This window comes from Gavialis gangeticus, unplaced genomic scaffold (genome assembly GCF_001723915.1).
Source record: "Gavialis gangeticus isolate Ggan-Ray unplaced genomic scaffold, GavGan_comp1, whole genome shotgun sequence".
Taxonomy (NCBI): domain Eukaryota; kingdom Metazoa; phylum Chordata; order Crocodylia; family Gavialidae; genus Gavialis; species Gavialis gangeticus.
Window position 1 is genome coordinate 14,758,932 of NW_017728991.1, and position 16,221 is coordinate 14,775,152.

Sequence of the window (16,221 nt, forward strand, 5' to 3'; positions counted from 1 at the left end):
CTTCCAGCTCCTATCCATTTTAAGGAGCCCAACCACAGGAGAGAGTGTAGGGAGTAGAAGTGCTTCTTTTGGTTATTAGTATTTTTATAATTGAAGAAATGTCCTAAGAGGAAATGAAGAAAACACACAAGGATTTTTGCCTACTATAGTAAGAGTAGGAAAGACGGTTGTGTGGGATGTTATTGCCTCCCTGCAGTATGGCCTGACTGGAGCGAGAAGAGGGAGAGCATGGAGTCATCTACATCATAGTTTCTCAACCTGTGGTATGCGCACCCCTAGGGGTATGCGAGACACAGGCAGGGGGGACATGGGTACCCCAATACTCCCTCTCTCTTGCCCCCTTCTCCTCTCCCTCTAGCCCCTTCCTCCACTCAAACCTATGGCAAAAAATTTGGTGCACAGCACGCTGTGCAGCGCTTTAAACTCCCCAGTAATAATTTGGCGTGCCACACTTTGCACGGGACTGGGTTCAGCCCTCCTAGCTTTGGCCAACATCACCTCTAGCCCAGGTACATACTTGAGTTGGGCACCCCCGGCGTAAAAGGTGGCAACCCTACCCACACCAGATCAGACATCTGTCATATCACGGCCTTATATACACAGCCGTTCTTCCAACATATGGCACACACTAGTTTATAAAGATAAAATCCCCTGGAAAGTTGAGCGTTGGGGTACTTATTCAACTTTTCAGAAGTTAGGGGGTACTTGCTACTTAAAAGGTTGAGAAACACTGATCTGCATAATGTTAGATCCACCAGGCAGAAAGATGGGGATGGAGTGAACATACAAAAGGCTGAACGCTTTAGAAAACTGAGACATTCTCCAACTGGGGCACTCATTCCCCCTTCCCCAAGCATCCTAGTTATGGGGATGAGGTCAGGGAAAAATCTTGTCCTTCATATACTGCATCTCGGTCTAAACTCTGCATAAGCATGCCCATGATTAGACCCGAAATTTGGGCTCTCAGTAGCTAAAGCTTTTAGCATTTCCTTTTAGTGGAGCTGACCCTTCCCTCATTATCTCCACAACTTGTTTTTAAAATAAATTCCATCATCAAATCAAATTATGCTTACTGTAACATTAATCAAGTTTGATCCCAAGAGCCAGCTGATTGCAAATCCATTATCAATTAATTCTTCATAAAAAAAATTAAGCCTTCAATTACACAAACTTCCTCCTTTCACAGATAAATATCAAATCAGCAGCCACGCATCCTCCTGTATCCACTCAAAATGAGCTGTAACATCAACGGTGCCATTGGGCTGATGTGTTAGGGAAAGGGGGAAGATGTGGGAAACCTTTATAGCTATTCTTACTTTGTCCATGGCAAGTGGTAAGTTAAAGCTGAGTTATTCTGTAGTAGAAGGATTAAGGTCGACACTGTCACTAATGATGTGCAAGGGAACCTAGGTCCACTGGTGGTTTTTCTACCATTTACAGATCCCAGCCCGTCACCCTTTGCTGTAAGTCTACCTGCCGAGTCTTTCCTGACTTGAGGGGTTTGGGTTTGGATGTAACCATCTCTTTGTTTGATTCTCACAGGGACGGCTGCGGAGCAAAACTGCACGTACTACGATGTTGTTAAATACCTGAATTTCCCTTCTTACAATAAACACCTCCTCTATACAATACCCAAGAAGAACTGGGAAGATCCCCTGGAACTGAAGATGGATTTTTCCCTGGTTTCCATTCTCGCGGTGGTAAGCAAAGAAACCTCTTCCTATTGTGACCCTTTATGGTGGGGAAACCCTAGGGGCTGGAACCACCGAGGCAGCGGATGATCTGAAAGAGCCTGCTTCTTTTTGTCATTTATACAACTGCAAATCAGGAGTATCTCTGTGGAAGGTACAGGCATGAAATGGATGTGTGCTGGAGCAAAATTGTGCCCTGAGCTTTTCTTCTCTGGCTTTGCAGCTGTGTGGAAGAGCCGTGTTTGCTGGAGGAGCCCAGGTCTAAAACCAGGTGTCCGGTCCACGCAGAAAAGGAGGCTTGCTTAAAATCTTCAGGCACATTAAATAGCCTCTACCACATCCAAGCCTAGAGCCTCATTCATTTGTACAGGCTTGGCAACGCAAAACAGTCTTCAGCCCGGTTTTTAATGACACGGTTTAGTCAGGTTTGCTTTGCTCGGGCAAAGCAAGGCAACTGTAAAGCAGCCAGGGCATAGGGTTGGGATTTCAGCTGCGTTTACCTCCGCATTTTTCCTGTAAAGGGAAGTCTTTTATGGGAGAGACTGTAGCCTCTGCTTAGCCTGGGTGAAGGGGCCCACAGCCTTAGCTAGCGGTGCAGCCGACATGGGCTTGCGGGGCTGGTTTGTCTTGTGGCTCCCAATCAGACCCCGCACACTGTTTCCTTGAGTTGTGTTGCTCTTGCCCCACCCCTGGTTTACTGCTCTGGATCACCTCCCAGCACAAATCAAGTCTGTTGGGCACCTACTTCGTTCAGCCAGTGACTCTTACCCTCCTGGTTTAAGGGCCAAGGTGCATGTTATTGTCCTGATCTGATTCTCTGTTATTTGTAACGCCGGTGGTGCAAGACGGTCACTGGACAACCTCCAAGCTCCAGGCAAACATTTGCTACTGAAACGCTGCTAAACTTCCTCCTCATTTTGTTTCTCTAGGCTGAAAAACTGCAGACTGTCACTTTTTATTTCTTACTGACCTTGGTAAGATTCCACTAGAGATTTTATCTGCAAAATAAGCCATCGCCCAGGTACGGTAAGTCCAGAAATCAGTTCTTTTCTCTGGCTTTCCTCTCCCCTAGAGGTGGAAGAATGCCTTGGTGACCTGGAAACCCCAGGATTTCTGCGGCATCTCCAAAATCATTCTGCCAGAGGATACGTTCTGGTCCCCACATATCTTCATTTTTGAACAGTAAGATCCTCCTCGGTTTACTCAGATGTGCTTCCTTAAGAGGAACCCAAAAAGACACATTGATGGCACGACTGCAGACTATGGGTCCAGCTAAGCCCAGTGATAATAAAAGGTTTCGCAGGCTGCAGGGACAGGGGGAAGAACTAAAAATCAAACCCGATTTGGTGACCTAGTGAGAAAATGCCTGCCTAGCTAAACATAGAAGCCAGCGGGATACCCGCCAGTCTCTGAGGGAGCAAATGCAAGCTATAGAGTAAGCATTAGGAGGCTAGTCAAAGGAGAGAGCCTCTAGCAGCACGTGTTGTCGCGGTTCATTATAGTAGTCAAGGAGAAGCCTAATATGTCAGGAGGATACTTGGCATGGTCCCATAATGGTTAACAAATCTTTAATCAGAAACGAAAATCAAAGACGCAGGGCCTGATTCTGCCCTGCCGGTGGTGGAAATCGGGAGCAGTTCAACTGACACAAACTGAATTGCACCAGAAAGCCACTGTCACACGGGGATCAGGCCAACAGACCTGGTCCCAATGGGGCATGCGGTTCACAGGTCTCCAAGTCTCTTCGCTGTCTCATAAACCAAAGTAGCGGAAAGGAGAAAACAATTTGCGTAGCAATGAGCTGCGTTGATTTGGCTGCTTTTCAAGTTGGTGTTCAGAGATGCTTCCCAGTCCCAGACAGTCTACACCTGCTGCTTTTTCCCTCTTCCACCGCCTCCCTTGTCTTCTCCACCCCGTCTCCCAATTGCTGTTTGTTGGGGGGGGGGGGGGGTGTTTTTAATTTTCCTTTATTTTTTTCCCCCCCCTTTCCCCCCCCCCCCCCAAAAAACGAAATTGGGGAGGGGGGGGGGGGGGGTGTTTTTAATTTTCCTTTATTTTTTTCCCCCCCCTTTCCCCCCCCCCCCCCAAAAAACGAAATTGGGGAGGGGGGGGGGGGGGGTGTTTTTAATTTTCCTTTATTTTTTTCCCCCCCCTTTCCCCCCCCCCCCCCAAAAAACGAAATTGGGGAGGGGGGGGGGGGGTTATGTTTTAAATCTCTCATTGTTCCTGCCCATCGCTTCCCCCTCCCTGCTCAAACCTTTTAGTAAAATACACTGACCCTCCCAAGGGAACCAAACAGTGAATTTGCAAATGAACCATCTTGGCTTTGCCAGAGGCATCATGTGGTTTTCATCTTGGTTGTTGCTGAATCATTGATTTCTTCAGAGTGGATAAAGAGAAATCAAGCATCATACCCTATCTATCCATCACTCACAACGGGATTGTTAGGACCAGGCAGCCCCACCAGGTCACGATAACGTGCAGCTTGAAAATCCACAAATTCCCATTTGATGCTCAGACCTGCAACATCAGCATAACCACATTCATGTACACAGGTAATCTTACAAACCATCCTTGCTTTCTGGTTTTTATGAGCTGGCCTGTACTTGCTGGCCATCACCGGAGCCAGGTTATGGACAATTGCAATGTGTCTCTTTATCAACATTGTCCCTTTAAAAGAGAAGATGATGTGAAATAAGGGGGAAATGGGCCTTAACAGGGGTGGCCAATCTGTGGCAAGGGTGCCGTAAGTGGCACGGGCAGCCTCTTTGTGTGGCACGGGGCGGATCGGGGAGGGGACAGACGGCGCAGCAGCAGCTGGGGCTGGAAGCAGAAGGTGGATCAGGCAGGGGGCACAGATTAGGGAGCAGAAAATAGAGCAGCAGATCAGGAAGAAGTGTGGGATTGGAGTGGCACTTGGGGAGGCTGTGGGGCCAACTTGTGGTGTGCCTGCCAAAAAGGTTGGCCCCACCAGCTGGGCGATAACATGATGGTTCCCATAGGAATATCCCACGGACCCATCTCTGGAAGGAATGAAGATTTGCTCCCATACAATCTTATTCCTAGGAGTAGTCCTACTTAGTCAACTGGCTAACAACACCGGGTTTGGTCTTTACAATGTAACGCAGAATCACAGGGACCAGATGAAGCCTGGAACAGCAGAGGTGTGACTCTGTGCCCAGCAGGACAGTTTACAGCAGCGGGGGTTGCCGAAGGGGACCAAGATTCAGGGGAAACTTCCAGATCCGGTTTGGGACTGCTGCTTGTCTTTTTTTTTTAATCCCAAAGTTGTCATAGAAAAAAGGGCGGTAATGATTTTTAGAGCCACCGATCCTTGCTTGCCTACCACAGGTTTTTGTTTAACAAGACGTATTCTCTGAATTCAGGTTCAGTTGAAAAAATCATTTGGTTTCATGAACAGTGAAAAACGTTTCATGATATTCATAGAGTTGAAGACCAGCCGAGAGCATCGGTCTCGGCTTTTGTGCATCACAGGCCAATGTTTCACCCAGTAAGATCTGGGCTGAACACAAGACCTTGTGCTTGGCTAAAGCACATCTTCCAGGAAGGCCACTCCTAATTTACCCTTAGGTGAGACCCAAGCCCAGTATTCACCTAAGTACCCAGTACCACTCGGCTCATTTGCTCTGTGGGAGTCTCTCTCTTTTCTTGTTCTGAAGATGGGGGACTGATCCAACCTCTCTAGCACCAAGAAGGGAAACCGCTTTGAAACACCTTGTCTTCACTTTCTTTCCACAAACAGTAAGAGACATTATAATCAACCCCGGTCAGACGGAGGAGGACCTAAATAGTAAGAGCCAGCTTTATTTCCAGACCGACGGAGAATGGAAGCCTCTGAACATAAAGATAAGAGAACACAAAGTCATCGAGCGGGAAGAGACGTTTGGTGTGATCGTTTATGAGGTGCCACTTTATTTCACATGCCGTTGTTATATCCGCTTTGTAGAACTGATCCTTTAGCGCACGAACCCTGCCATGTCCCAAAGCCAAAAACGTGAGCTGAGCACAATGTAGTCAACAGCAAAGTGCTCGTCTTTCTGTGAAACTAAATAACACATTCCCCTACCAAGCAGCGAGTTTGATCAAGCAGCTTTGGATATTTTAATGATATGTTTTTGTATGTGTGGGAGAGAAGTTGTAGTCTCTTGAGCCCAAGAGTTAGTACCCCTGTCTCCGCAATTGTGCAAGAGTTGAAAAACTAAAAATAGAAGAATCTGCTAGCAATTCAAAGTTGCCTACACCTAACCGGGGCATCGCAAACCTTGTCACTTCGGTAGACTTCCACCATAGGTGCCTCTTATGCTCCAGCCCGACTCTAGAGCTTTGCAGATCATGCAAGCCACTTTTTTTTTCTTGGGCATCATCAATTCTGCAAAGATCTTAGGGAGGAAATAAGCAACTCCCATGTAAATGGGAGATGGCAGCTGTGAGAGCAGGCTCACAAAGCAACTCAAGGAGCCAGGGGCCCTGCCACAACCCCAGTTCTTCACACTGCTGGAGTTAATGGGGTGGAAGGCAGATCTTCAGAAAGAGATGGGCCTTATGGTTATACTGTCAGTGGCTATGTTGCAAGGAGACTGTGCTTGCAAGTCTTTGGATTACCCTAGCAACTAATCGGCAATGGCATAGTGTTTCATTGGCATATGTGGGGATGGAGGAAACCATAAGCAAACAGTAAAAATAGGTAGAACATAGGAGCAACCCCAAAGGAAGGGAATGAGAAGGGAGGGTGGGGAGGAATTAGCCGGTGGAGCAGGGGAACAGGAGTTGGGGTTAAAGTGTAGACAAAGTAGATCATGAAGATCAACAAGGAAGAAACTGAGGGCATATGGTGACAGGAATTCATTTGGGAGCACTCAAAAGGCACAAGAAAGCAGACAGAGGGCAGAAAGACGTAGCCTTGCCTATTCCCTCCTTCAGGTACCCCAGCCCCTGACCACAGCTGGAAAGCCCCGTCTCGCACGAAACCCCCCATTCCCTTCTCACCTGGATTGTATTCCTCCTCTCCAACAGATATTCATGCAGCGACAACCCCTTTACTACGTTGTGAACCTGATCCTCCCTACGTGCATGCTGTACCTGTTGGATATGGCTCTCCTTTTCGGGCCCAGTTCTCACGGAGAAAAGATCGGCTTCCAGATCTCACTCATCCTGGGGATTTCCATGTTAGCTGTGATTCTTAATGACATTCTTCCAACTTCTTCCGAGAGCCTGCCCATAATAGGTACCTGTTTTTAAACAAAGTAGAGCTCGGGTTACGTATAAACCCTGCACAAACTGTGGGGAAGAAAGGGGAATCGTAGGAACCAGACCCCAACCGTGTCTACTTCACAGTAGGCAGTAACTCCAGAAGTGCCTAGTCGGGCCGCTGGAGCCTTGATGCAAGAGTCCCCTGCTCAAAAGCTGTTTCTGGCTTGGTTCCCCATTTTGTTGTGCTGTTTTTCTGTAAGGCAGCTGAACATAGATAGAAGTATGGGTGCAGAGAAAAAAAGGCAAAGCATTTATCCAATACATCCAGCCTTGCATTCTTCTGTGTTTCAGTGATGTTTTTCGGAGGCGCCTTTGTGCTGATGATAATAGGCACCTTAGAGACCTGCCTGTTGATGCAGCTGAAGGAGAGAAACCCTCCGCTCGCTTTAGTCAAGGTCATGAGGCTTCTCACATGCTCCAGGACAGGTAAAATATCCAGAAACTTCCACACAGGCAGAGCTGGGTTACTCCACTTGGATGCTGCATATCCAGGAGTCCCTTCATTTAGGAGCCCCCGGGCTGCTGGAGGAAGGTAAAACAAAAATCATACCAGCAGGCTCAAAACTTCACTCCATTTTTTACAACCCAGTTGATCACAGAAAACTCACACCCACAGCCTTCAAGTACCTGGCTCCTCGAGGTGGCAGTAAAATGTATACACCCTAATCCAATATAGTTACAGGCAATATATGTGTGCACAGGAGGCTGAACACTTAATTGCTTCTCTAGGCAGAGTTGTCATTCCACGCAAGCTAGGTCTGCATTTGCATTTGGGGTGGATGTTGCACAGGTCTTGGTCTACAAGTCTGCAACCCTCTAAGAAACTGTTGCCTACAAGTCACAAACTGTAGCAGAGGGCAGAGCATTGCAACTGCCTGCTGCACCAAACGGGTGCCCTGATTTTTAAGGTTTTTAAGACCCAGCTAGACAAAACCTTGACTGGGATGATCTAGTTGGGGGTGGTCCTGCTTTGAGCAGGGGGTTGGACTAGATGTGATCTCCTGAGGTCCCTTCCAACCCTAACTTTCTATGATTTTAGCCCAGCTTTCCCACAGACCAGTAGTGTGTTGCCCAGAAAAACCTAGATCCCAAAGCTTTGAGGACTTTTCCATCCAATGCAGTTTTCAAATGCTATCATGTTACAGCCAGAAAAGCAACTGCAAGGACTCCTGGCATTGGAGCCGAAACCTCTACACAGGAATTGATGCCAGTAGTTTGGGAATTCATTTTAAACTGACCACATTCACCATATTTGCTTAACTTAAAAAGTTTGCCGAGGACAGAGAATTAAAACTCTGCCCGTGTAGGTGACTGACAAGATGAGCAAATTTGGATCCCAGCTGCAATAACAAATGATCTTCCCTCTTGGAGGAATGAAATTTAAAAAAAAAAGCTCCGAAGATTTACAACCCTCTCCTTAGGTGAACCCACAGAGAGAAAATGTAGGCTTCCAACACGACATCCTGGTTGAGAGATGCTACATAATACACTGGTGTCCGCTTGTCTATGCTTTCTCCTGCCCCCAAAGTATCGGCTGGTATTTTGTTTATTGCAGATTTCCCGACTGCAGAGACTCCGGAGGAAGCGGATAGCAAGGCCACTGAGCCACTTGGGAAGGAAGATACAGAAGTACCCATGCTTGCAGGGAGAACTCGGCCTGAGCAGCGAACAGGGAACGAAGCAACACCTCGGGAGTGTGAGTGGGCTCTGCTACTTTTGGAGAAGCTGTTTCTCTATGGGCACTTGCTCTTATCGCTGCTGCATTTAACTTACATTGTGGTAAAATGGAACAGTTAGCTATGGGCCAGCTGCCTCTTCCAGTCTTCTTACAGAGCTAGTCCTTAATCGTCTTTGCTACAACCTGCCTGAGAGCTCTTCCTCCTTTTTTGTGCTTGAATTGCTAAGCTGTGAACTATATTGTCCGAAGTAGACCAGAAAGTCTTCAGGACAATTACCTTGTTCTTGCAAGCTTGCCAAAGCAGCATATAAGAGCAGGGCATCCCCTAGACAAACGAGTTACAGAAGTTAGACCTCATCATGAAGCTGGCTAGATGATATCACAGCTCACAGGGGAGCTGCTGGAAATCTCTCTTCCGTATAGCGCCAGATATCAACTTCCAAATCTATGAGCCACTCTCTGGTATTATTGCTCAATGTCCAGACTCTATCTGCCCTGCCTGAGCATTTGTAAAGATTACGGCTTTTGATTAAGTGCTGTGCTGTTTGCTGGACACCACACCCACACAGGGAGCCGTCCAAGATATTCCTCTTGTAAAGTGTTGGTTTTGAAGCATCTGTATCTAGATCCATTTGTTCAGCTTGATCCATGCTTCTCTGTTAAGGTCATGCCCAAGCAGGGACTCATTTACGTCAAAAGGGGACTGAACTGCACTCTTGCTTGGGGGGACGGGGGGAGATCATCAAAGGGAAAGGTACAGAAATCCCAGATAGTAGCTCCATCACCTGGAGCCTTTTTTATAAGCAAACATACATTATGAACCTGACTCCTTTTGTAGACCACTGAAGCACTTGTCTATTAATACTAAAAGGCACTAATGGGATTTCTAGATGGTCCAGGTCTATAACAAAAGGTGGTAATGGCTCCAGCTATTACCAAGGAAACCCCAGCACTTTTTTATAAGCCCCTCTCTGCTGGGGCATCTCCTGCTTGGTTTTCCACCACCTTCACATAATTTTTAGAACAAAAACATGCCCGGGTCATTACAGGCATCCTCCAGAGCACCAGTCCAGCACATTTGCTTGGCTAAATGATCAGAAGGACCTTCCACCCCTGCCAGAGCGCAGTGCCTCCCATGATTTTGTGTTATCCATCCTTTGCTAAGGGAGCATGGGATAACACAACACCCTCCACTTACAAACATACTGCGTAATGGAGGCTGTAGAAAGCTCTAACCTGCTTCCTAGCAATATATTATAGCAGCTGCTTGCGCTTGCTTTGTTAGAGTTGAGGTGAGAGAAGAAGTGGCAAAGGAAATGAGCAGGTGAGGGGCAAAAATTCAGAAGGCAAGAGTAAGATTAAGAGAAGTCCTCTCAGAGTCACTTAGTCATTTATTGATTTTTATACCAATTAGATCTGACAGATACAGACACACCTTCTATAGGCAATTAAAAGAAATAGGCATTTCCAATTGAGTTGCATGTTGTCAACCACATTAATACTGGAATAACCGGTACGTCTCTATTTATTTATGTTTTTAACCTTATTTAACAGTCTTTTGAAACTGTACCCTGTAATCAAGTATGAACATCCAGGTTCACTCCAGAATCTTTGCTCTTCAGCCTTGAACTATGGTTCTTGCTGAATGGTCCATGGTCAGATGAACCAAGATAAAAAGGCCAGTTTATTATTATTATTTAGTTTTTAAAACACAAGTAAGAAGCCTCCTCCTTCCTCCTGGAACCAGCTGGCCACCTGTTAGAGGCTTTTAAGACTTAAGACTTGATAAATTTAAGATTAAGCCCTTTATTTTCAAATCTTTTAAAAAAAAATGTTATTAATGACCATTTGATTATTCACTTTGAAATGTATTACCTATGTTGTCTTAACAGTCATACTATTTGCATTTTAATATTAAAAATTACCATTAAACATTTATTTCAACTTATTCCCAGCAGTGCTTGATTTTAGTGAGAGTGGCGCTCCAAACCTTCCATTGTCCCCAGGACATCCTGCAGAGTTCAACAATAAATGTGTCATTTGTTTCCTGCATAAAGTTTGGGACTGGCATGTTATATAATCAACGTTGGTTACATTGTTTCTGTTAAGTGCATAGGTCTGGCCACACCCTCTGCTTTGTAATGCAGTTGTACTCCATTTAATTGCTTACTGACTAGAAGTCATCAATTTAAAGGCTCCTAAAAGACCCCTGAATTGGCATAGTCTTGTTAATTTTCACATTGCTATGAAAAACAAAAGCTAGTGTGCTTTAATGAGTGCCAAAAGCCTCCGGGTTGTCAGGGCTTAAGAGATAAAGTGGACCAGTCCTGTGTGTCACTGCAGGATTTAAAACAGCTCTACACTGTAAACTTACCTTGTTCCGGTGTCCCGCCAAAACAGACTGCACTTCTTAAGAGTCAGCAGTGAAACAGATTCACCCTAAACCTGCATATTTATAAGCCACTTTCACAGCTGCTAAAAGGCTGAATGTTGATTGTGTTGCTTATCCCAGAGAAGCAATATTCCAACCAACCTTCCTAAAGCAGAATTGTATCTGCAAGGTGCCTAGGAATAGGCAAATTGGTACTTTCACTCAATAGGGCTGATTAGCCCATCCAAAGCACCCCAAGGACACAGCTGTATTGCTTCAAGATTAGGAAGCAGCCAACTCAGAGCAGCAGAATATCCTTGAGAATGCATGGCAGGCTCATCACACAGCCCTGGCTTTAGTAAGCTCATTACCCATCACCTACGCTACCTTGGGTTTAACCAAAGCACAATGGGAAGAGGGTACTGGGTTCACGACTAGGACTCTCCCAGTCCCAAGAGCATCTACCTGTGATCATGATACTCCAGCAGCCGTCCTCCTTCAGCAAGTATCCCTGCCCCATGAAGACCACAGAATGTCCCTGAATGACTCCTGCTCATTTCTCAGTAATTCATCTCCCTTCCAGGAATCAAAACCAACTCTGAGCTCCTACCCAAACCCTCACATGCCCTGGAAAACAGGACAAAAGACAGACTGCTGAAGTCCTTTGTAGTTACTTTATTTAACAGGCTCTAGAGTTGAATATTAATGGTGAATAACCCACTTGGCAGTGCAGTTTACATATCTGTAATGGGCTTGTGCGGCCAGTACTGATGCTTCTCCTTGTCCAGTTTGGTTTCACGGAAAGCTTCATTCAGTTCCTCCCAAGTCATCAGCTCAAATGGAATCATGTTTCGATATCTCTCCAGCTGCAAGGAAAGACAAGACAGTCAGTATTCAAGTCAGCTGGAAGAAGCAGTAGCAAGCTAGACCTACATTAGACCTACTCAGAAATCAAAGCAAGGTTGTGCACTAGGCTGTCTTGATGAACATGATATTTGCAAAGTAAAACCCAAACCCACCTCTTTCTCGTACTCCACAACACGAGCTTTGGAGGCATCCACATACGCAATGGCATCTTTTTCCTGAAAGACAGCAGAAGGTTTCATGAGTGGGCTAGTGCCACTGACTGATTCCTACAAGGGAGCTGTGATTCTCAGCCTTTCACCTGTGCCAGGGGAGGCCTAACAGAACTCATCTTTATACTTGATTAAAGACACTCAACTCAAAGATCAGTAACAATTAACATCCCTTCCCCCATAGACCATAGCAAAACACCCCATGAACACATAACATGCCCTTCCTCCACCATTGTTGTAATCACTTTTTTCCTCCCCTACATGCCTCTCTCTACTCTTGCTACATGAAAGACGCACAGCAGGGAAAGATAAACTACAAGAGAAAATTAAATGCCCCACAAACAAAGTTTTGAAATGCACACGCAGAGAGAAGTTAGTTGTTTTTCCCTCATTAACTTCTTCCTATTTTAGTGATCACAGGCATTCATTGCTACAATGCACTCAGACAAATTATTTTACTGTTTTAAACCCTGTAAAGAGGATGGATTGCGAATTACTGTTCTTCACTGCATTGATTTGTTAGGCAGTGGATTCTACCCCTTTTTTAAAGAGATGGGGAGATTGTTTGAAGCCAGGTAAGTTCCCAAACAAGTGTCAGCTGCAAACTTCAGGCTACAAAACTCTCCAGTGCCACGTTCTACAGAAATCAGATGTACACCAGCTTGACAGCTTTGTTTGAACATGGGAGTTTAAATCTCTCTAGTAATCCAGCAGTCCTGAGCAGGCAGACTGCCTAAGAAAACACACTAAAAGTAACTCTTCAAACTGACATATGGATGACATTCTTTGGAGTTGTGCAGCAGCCACCCTTGCCATATTATGGAGACCAGATCTGTAGAACAGGGATTCAAGCATGCAGCAATCCATACCATCCCTGGACTGAGAACTCCAACACCATATTATAAAAAGAGGGCCCCACAATCAGGCCTACTGAATGCCAATAAGTGCAGCCTATACCAGTAAGATCCTACAGAATGAGTAGGCCTTTGTTTGCCTCTGAATTCGCCTTTGTCATGCCTGAGAAACAGAACCATTATTTAGATGCCAGGAGCCTAAATCCACAGCATGGCCACATATAAACAAAAGTCCCATCCTTCAGCAGAAACTGCCTGTATGGGCACAAAGGATGGTCACAACCTAACTGCCCTAACACAATTTGCAGTCCACAGAGACTCCAAATGCAAAGCTGTTCTGCAGCTCCATGTGCACCACTGAAAGCTGTCAACATGTAGCTTCTCACCACTCACCGTTGCCTTTTCCTGGGCATCAATCTTGGCCGTCTCAGTGTCCACTGGCATAGGAATCTTTAGTGCACTGAACTGAAAATTTACACAAACAAAAAAAGAAAAAGGTTTACATGTTTTTGCCTTGAGATTGTGTTGGAGCTGGGAATTCTGCCAGCCCAGTGCTCTTACCCTTGCCCCAAGAACACGCCTCAGACCCTTTTAAGTGAAACGTTCTGCATGTGTCACCAATTCATTCATGGACACTAGTTTCAAAACAGCACTGCATGCCTCTACACCACACACCGTGACCGTGGCATCATCTCAGGGGAGTTATCCAGACTCAGAACAGCACTGTACAGATGCAGTGACAATAATCCCTCTAGACACCAAAGACTTCCCACTTGGCCCCATGAGCCATATTATACAGTAAAAAAAAAAAAAAAAAAGTTCCTGAATTAATCTAGAGCAGGAGCTAGCAACCTACATCCCAAAGTCTGATTTGGTGGAGGGGGGCAGGGGCAACAATTTAAAAGAAGCCAAGTTGAAGTGGCCACCTAAAGCCTCTTGCTCTGTGCCCTCACTATCAAATTTGCCACTTCCCATTAGCACTGGCTCCAGCTTTCAGTGACACCTGGTAAGCAGAGGGGGGCAAAAAGCAAAGAGGGGACTGAAACAGCAGGGGATCTGCAACCCACAGCAGTGTCCAAGTTGTAAGTGCCTGGGCCGTTACTCTAAAAGGGTCCCAACCTCTAATTTAGAGGTAACTGGGTCATTGTGAACCAAGTGCAAGGTCAGAAGGAAGAGCAACCAACTCCGATACCAATTCAGGTATAACCCAGAGCAAGTCAGCCGGGACATTCCATCCAGTGCCTATTAATAAGAAGGCCAAAGCCTTTGTTGGTGTAGTAAAGTGGAAGGGGGAATCCATATGCCGCTTTGAAGCACCAAGCAGTGCTTTTTTAAAGGTTTCCTGCCCTTAAACAGAGTAGCTCAAGGAATGTATTGTGTCAACTTATTACCCAAACCCTCACTCAACACTTGTCCAGCAACCTATAACAGTAAAGTTCTGTGACAAGCCAACACGCCAGAACCCAGACTCTGGCCAAGGAGAAAGAAGCCCAATTCAAACAATGGGACCATGTTTCCTCTTGGTACCAGCCTAGCACACAATGTCTGTCAGAGCAGTGCTCTAGACTACACAGACAACTGAAGGTCTCAGGGAGCCTGATAGGACACCAGGAGGCAGCTGGGTTCAAGAAAACCCTCCCCACAGGCTCTGCTTCCAGACCACTTATGGCTGTAGAAGGAAAAACCCATAGTGGGTACAGAAGAAGCTATGTCAGTCTCATGCTTCAAGAGGGTTATCCTGCCTGAGGTTAACTCCATCTGCTTCGGAGCAGGTTTGCAACACCTATGTGATGCAAAGCAGCTGCATCCCAAATCAGGATACCCCCCAAAAACCGCAGCTACGAGTTAGCTGGAGGAAAGTCTCACACGCCCTTCCAGTTTTACTCCATGCATCAAGCCTTATCCTCTGCTCATCCAAGAATCTCACCTTTTTCTCAAATTCATCCACTAAGCCAGCTAGGGCAATTGTCTTCTTGTAATATGCCCAATCAATGGCTGGGGGCTTCTCTGGCAGGGAGGTCAACCTGACAGACAAGAGCAGAGCAATCAGTAAACCAGCCAATAGATTTCCAGACAGCTCCCAGTTCCATACACTGTTCTTCTGCACCCCCATGGCAGTCTCCAGATGAGCAATATCATCTGGTACATTTAATTATCAGTATTCTAAGATTCATCAAATCAAGAAATAGAATTTAGCAGGGTTGTATTTTATCTACCTATCCAAAACACCCTGGCATGGGCATGTGATTACAATACTACTTCTTTTCCCTGTCATCAATGAAAGTGTTCATGGGGTGCTGGTTTTCCTGAATTTTGAGATGCTGGGATAAACGGTTTGAAGAGAGATAATAAGCAGTAGTGCTAGCAAACGGGAAACCCTCTCTCCCCAAACTAGAGTAAAGGGGATTGATTGGACAAGATTCTGGAACAAAGAGAAAGAGCACACCCATTTCTTCTCAAGCAAATCACTTTATTGGAAACCAAAAAAAACCCAGCTAAATTAGTATTTGAATCAGGCAACAGGAAGCAAAGCCACACTCATGCCTGGGAAGAGAAATGTAAGCCAGGCCCCAGAATCTCTGAGCTCTGGTGGTTGTTCAGTTCCTTAGATCCTTCATTCCCAAAACCTTCTCAACTGTACAACCACAGATACCCAGTTATTAATGATATTCACCTAGCCACACTTTGGTTGGATACAGTTAAATGTTCCACTGAAAATGATTCAGTCCAGTTTACAAAGTTCTCTTGTGGCCTTGAAAGGTTTCCATTAACTGGGATTTGTGTGTTGCAAAAGTTCCACTTCTGGAAGGGAGGATTCTTTATCTCCTTCCTTCACCATTATGGAATGTTGTTTGTTACCATTCCACTTTTCCTTCCACCTTGGTTTATGATCATTAACGAGGCTGCTCTGTTTTCACAATTTATCTGAAGAAACCCAACACAGATCTCTCATATAAATTAAACTGTATCTAATATACTTGGTCAAATAATATTACTACTAACATGCTTAAGATATATTAGAGTCTATTTGGATGGTCTAATTGGAGGATTTCTTTATGGTGTTTAGAGGTCCACTGATACATTGGTCTGATATCGGATCGGTACCGATATAAAGAAAACTGGCTGTATTGGATATTGGCCCAATAATTTGGCTGATAAATGCCTGTGTTGTGTGTAGCCGCAGCGCAGTACTCGGGCAACAAGGAGAGCTGCCTCCAGCTGGTAAGTCTGGTGTGGTGGAAGGGGAAGGGGGACGGGGAAGAGGGAGGGGGAGGGGGAG

General features: G+C 45.7%; 2 protein-coding genes across 2 annotated transcripts in view; one reads left to right on the plus strand and one right to left on the minus strand.

Moving 5' to 3' along the window:
- The first annotated feature begins 1,323 nt into the window (after positions 1-1,323).
- On the plus strand, positions 1,324-6,950 carry LOC109296051 (5-hydroxytryptamine receptor 3A-like). Its single transcript, XM_019515269.1, has 6 exons — positions 1,324-1,333; positions 1,543-1,700; positions 2,764-2,873; positions 4,077-4,246; positions 5,455-5,615; positions 6,726-6,950. The coding sequence occupies exons 1-6, from the start codon at positions 1,324-1,326 to the stop codon at positions 6,948-6,950; spliced, it is 834 nt and encodes a 277-aa protein (XP_019370814.1).
- Positions 6,951-11,666: 4,716 nt separating this feature from the next.
- Positions 11,667-16,221, minus strand: part of ATP5H (ATP synthase, H+ transporting, mitochondrial Fo complex subunit D) — a 7,516-nt gene continuing 2,961 nt past the window's right edge. The window contains exons 3-6 of the mRNA XM_019517989.1: positions 14,869-14,965; positions 13,335-13,406; positions 12,031-12,093; positions 11,667-11,877 (exon numbers count right to left, since the gene is read on the minus strand). Of these exons, the coding sequence (XP_019373534.1) occupies positions 11,746-11,877; positions 12,031-12,093; positions 13,335-13,406; positions 14,869-14,965 (364 nt within the window). The 3' untranslated portion in view covers positions 11,667-11,745. The remainder of the gene's footprint in view (positions 11,878-12,030; positions 12,094-13,334; positions 13,407-14,868; positions 14,966-16,221) is intronic.

Bases quoted from the DNA above. Each gene is read 5' to 3' on its own strand.
- LOC109296051 (XM_019515269.1), top strand. The intron at 1,701-2,763 runs GTAAGCAAAGAA...CCTCTCCCCTAG, and splicing joins TGGTTTCCATTCTCGCGGTG to AGGTGGAAGAATGCCTTGGT. The intron at 4,247-5,454 runs GTAATCTTACAA...TTCCACAAACAG, and splicing joins AACCACATTCATGTACACAG to TAAGAGACATTATAATCAAC.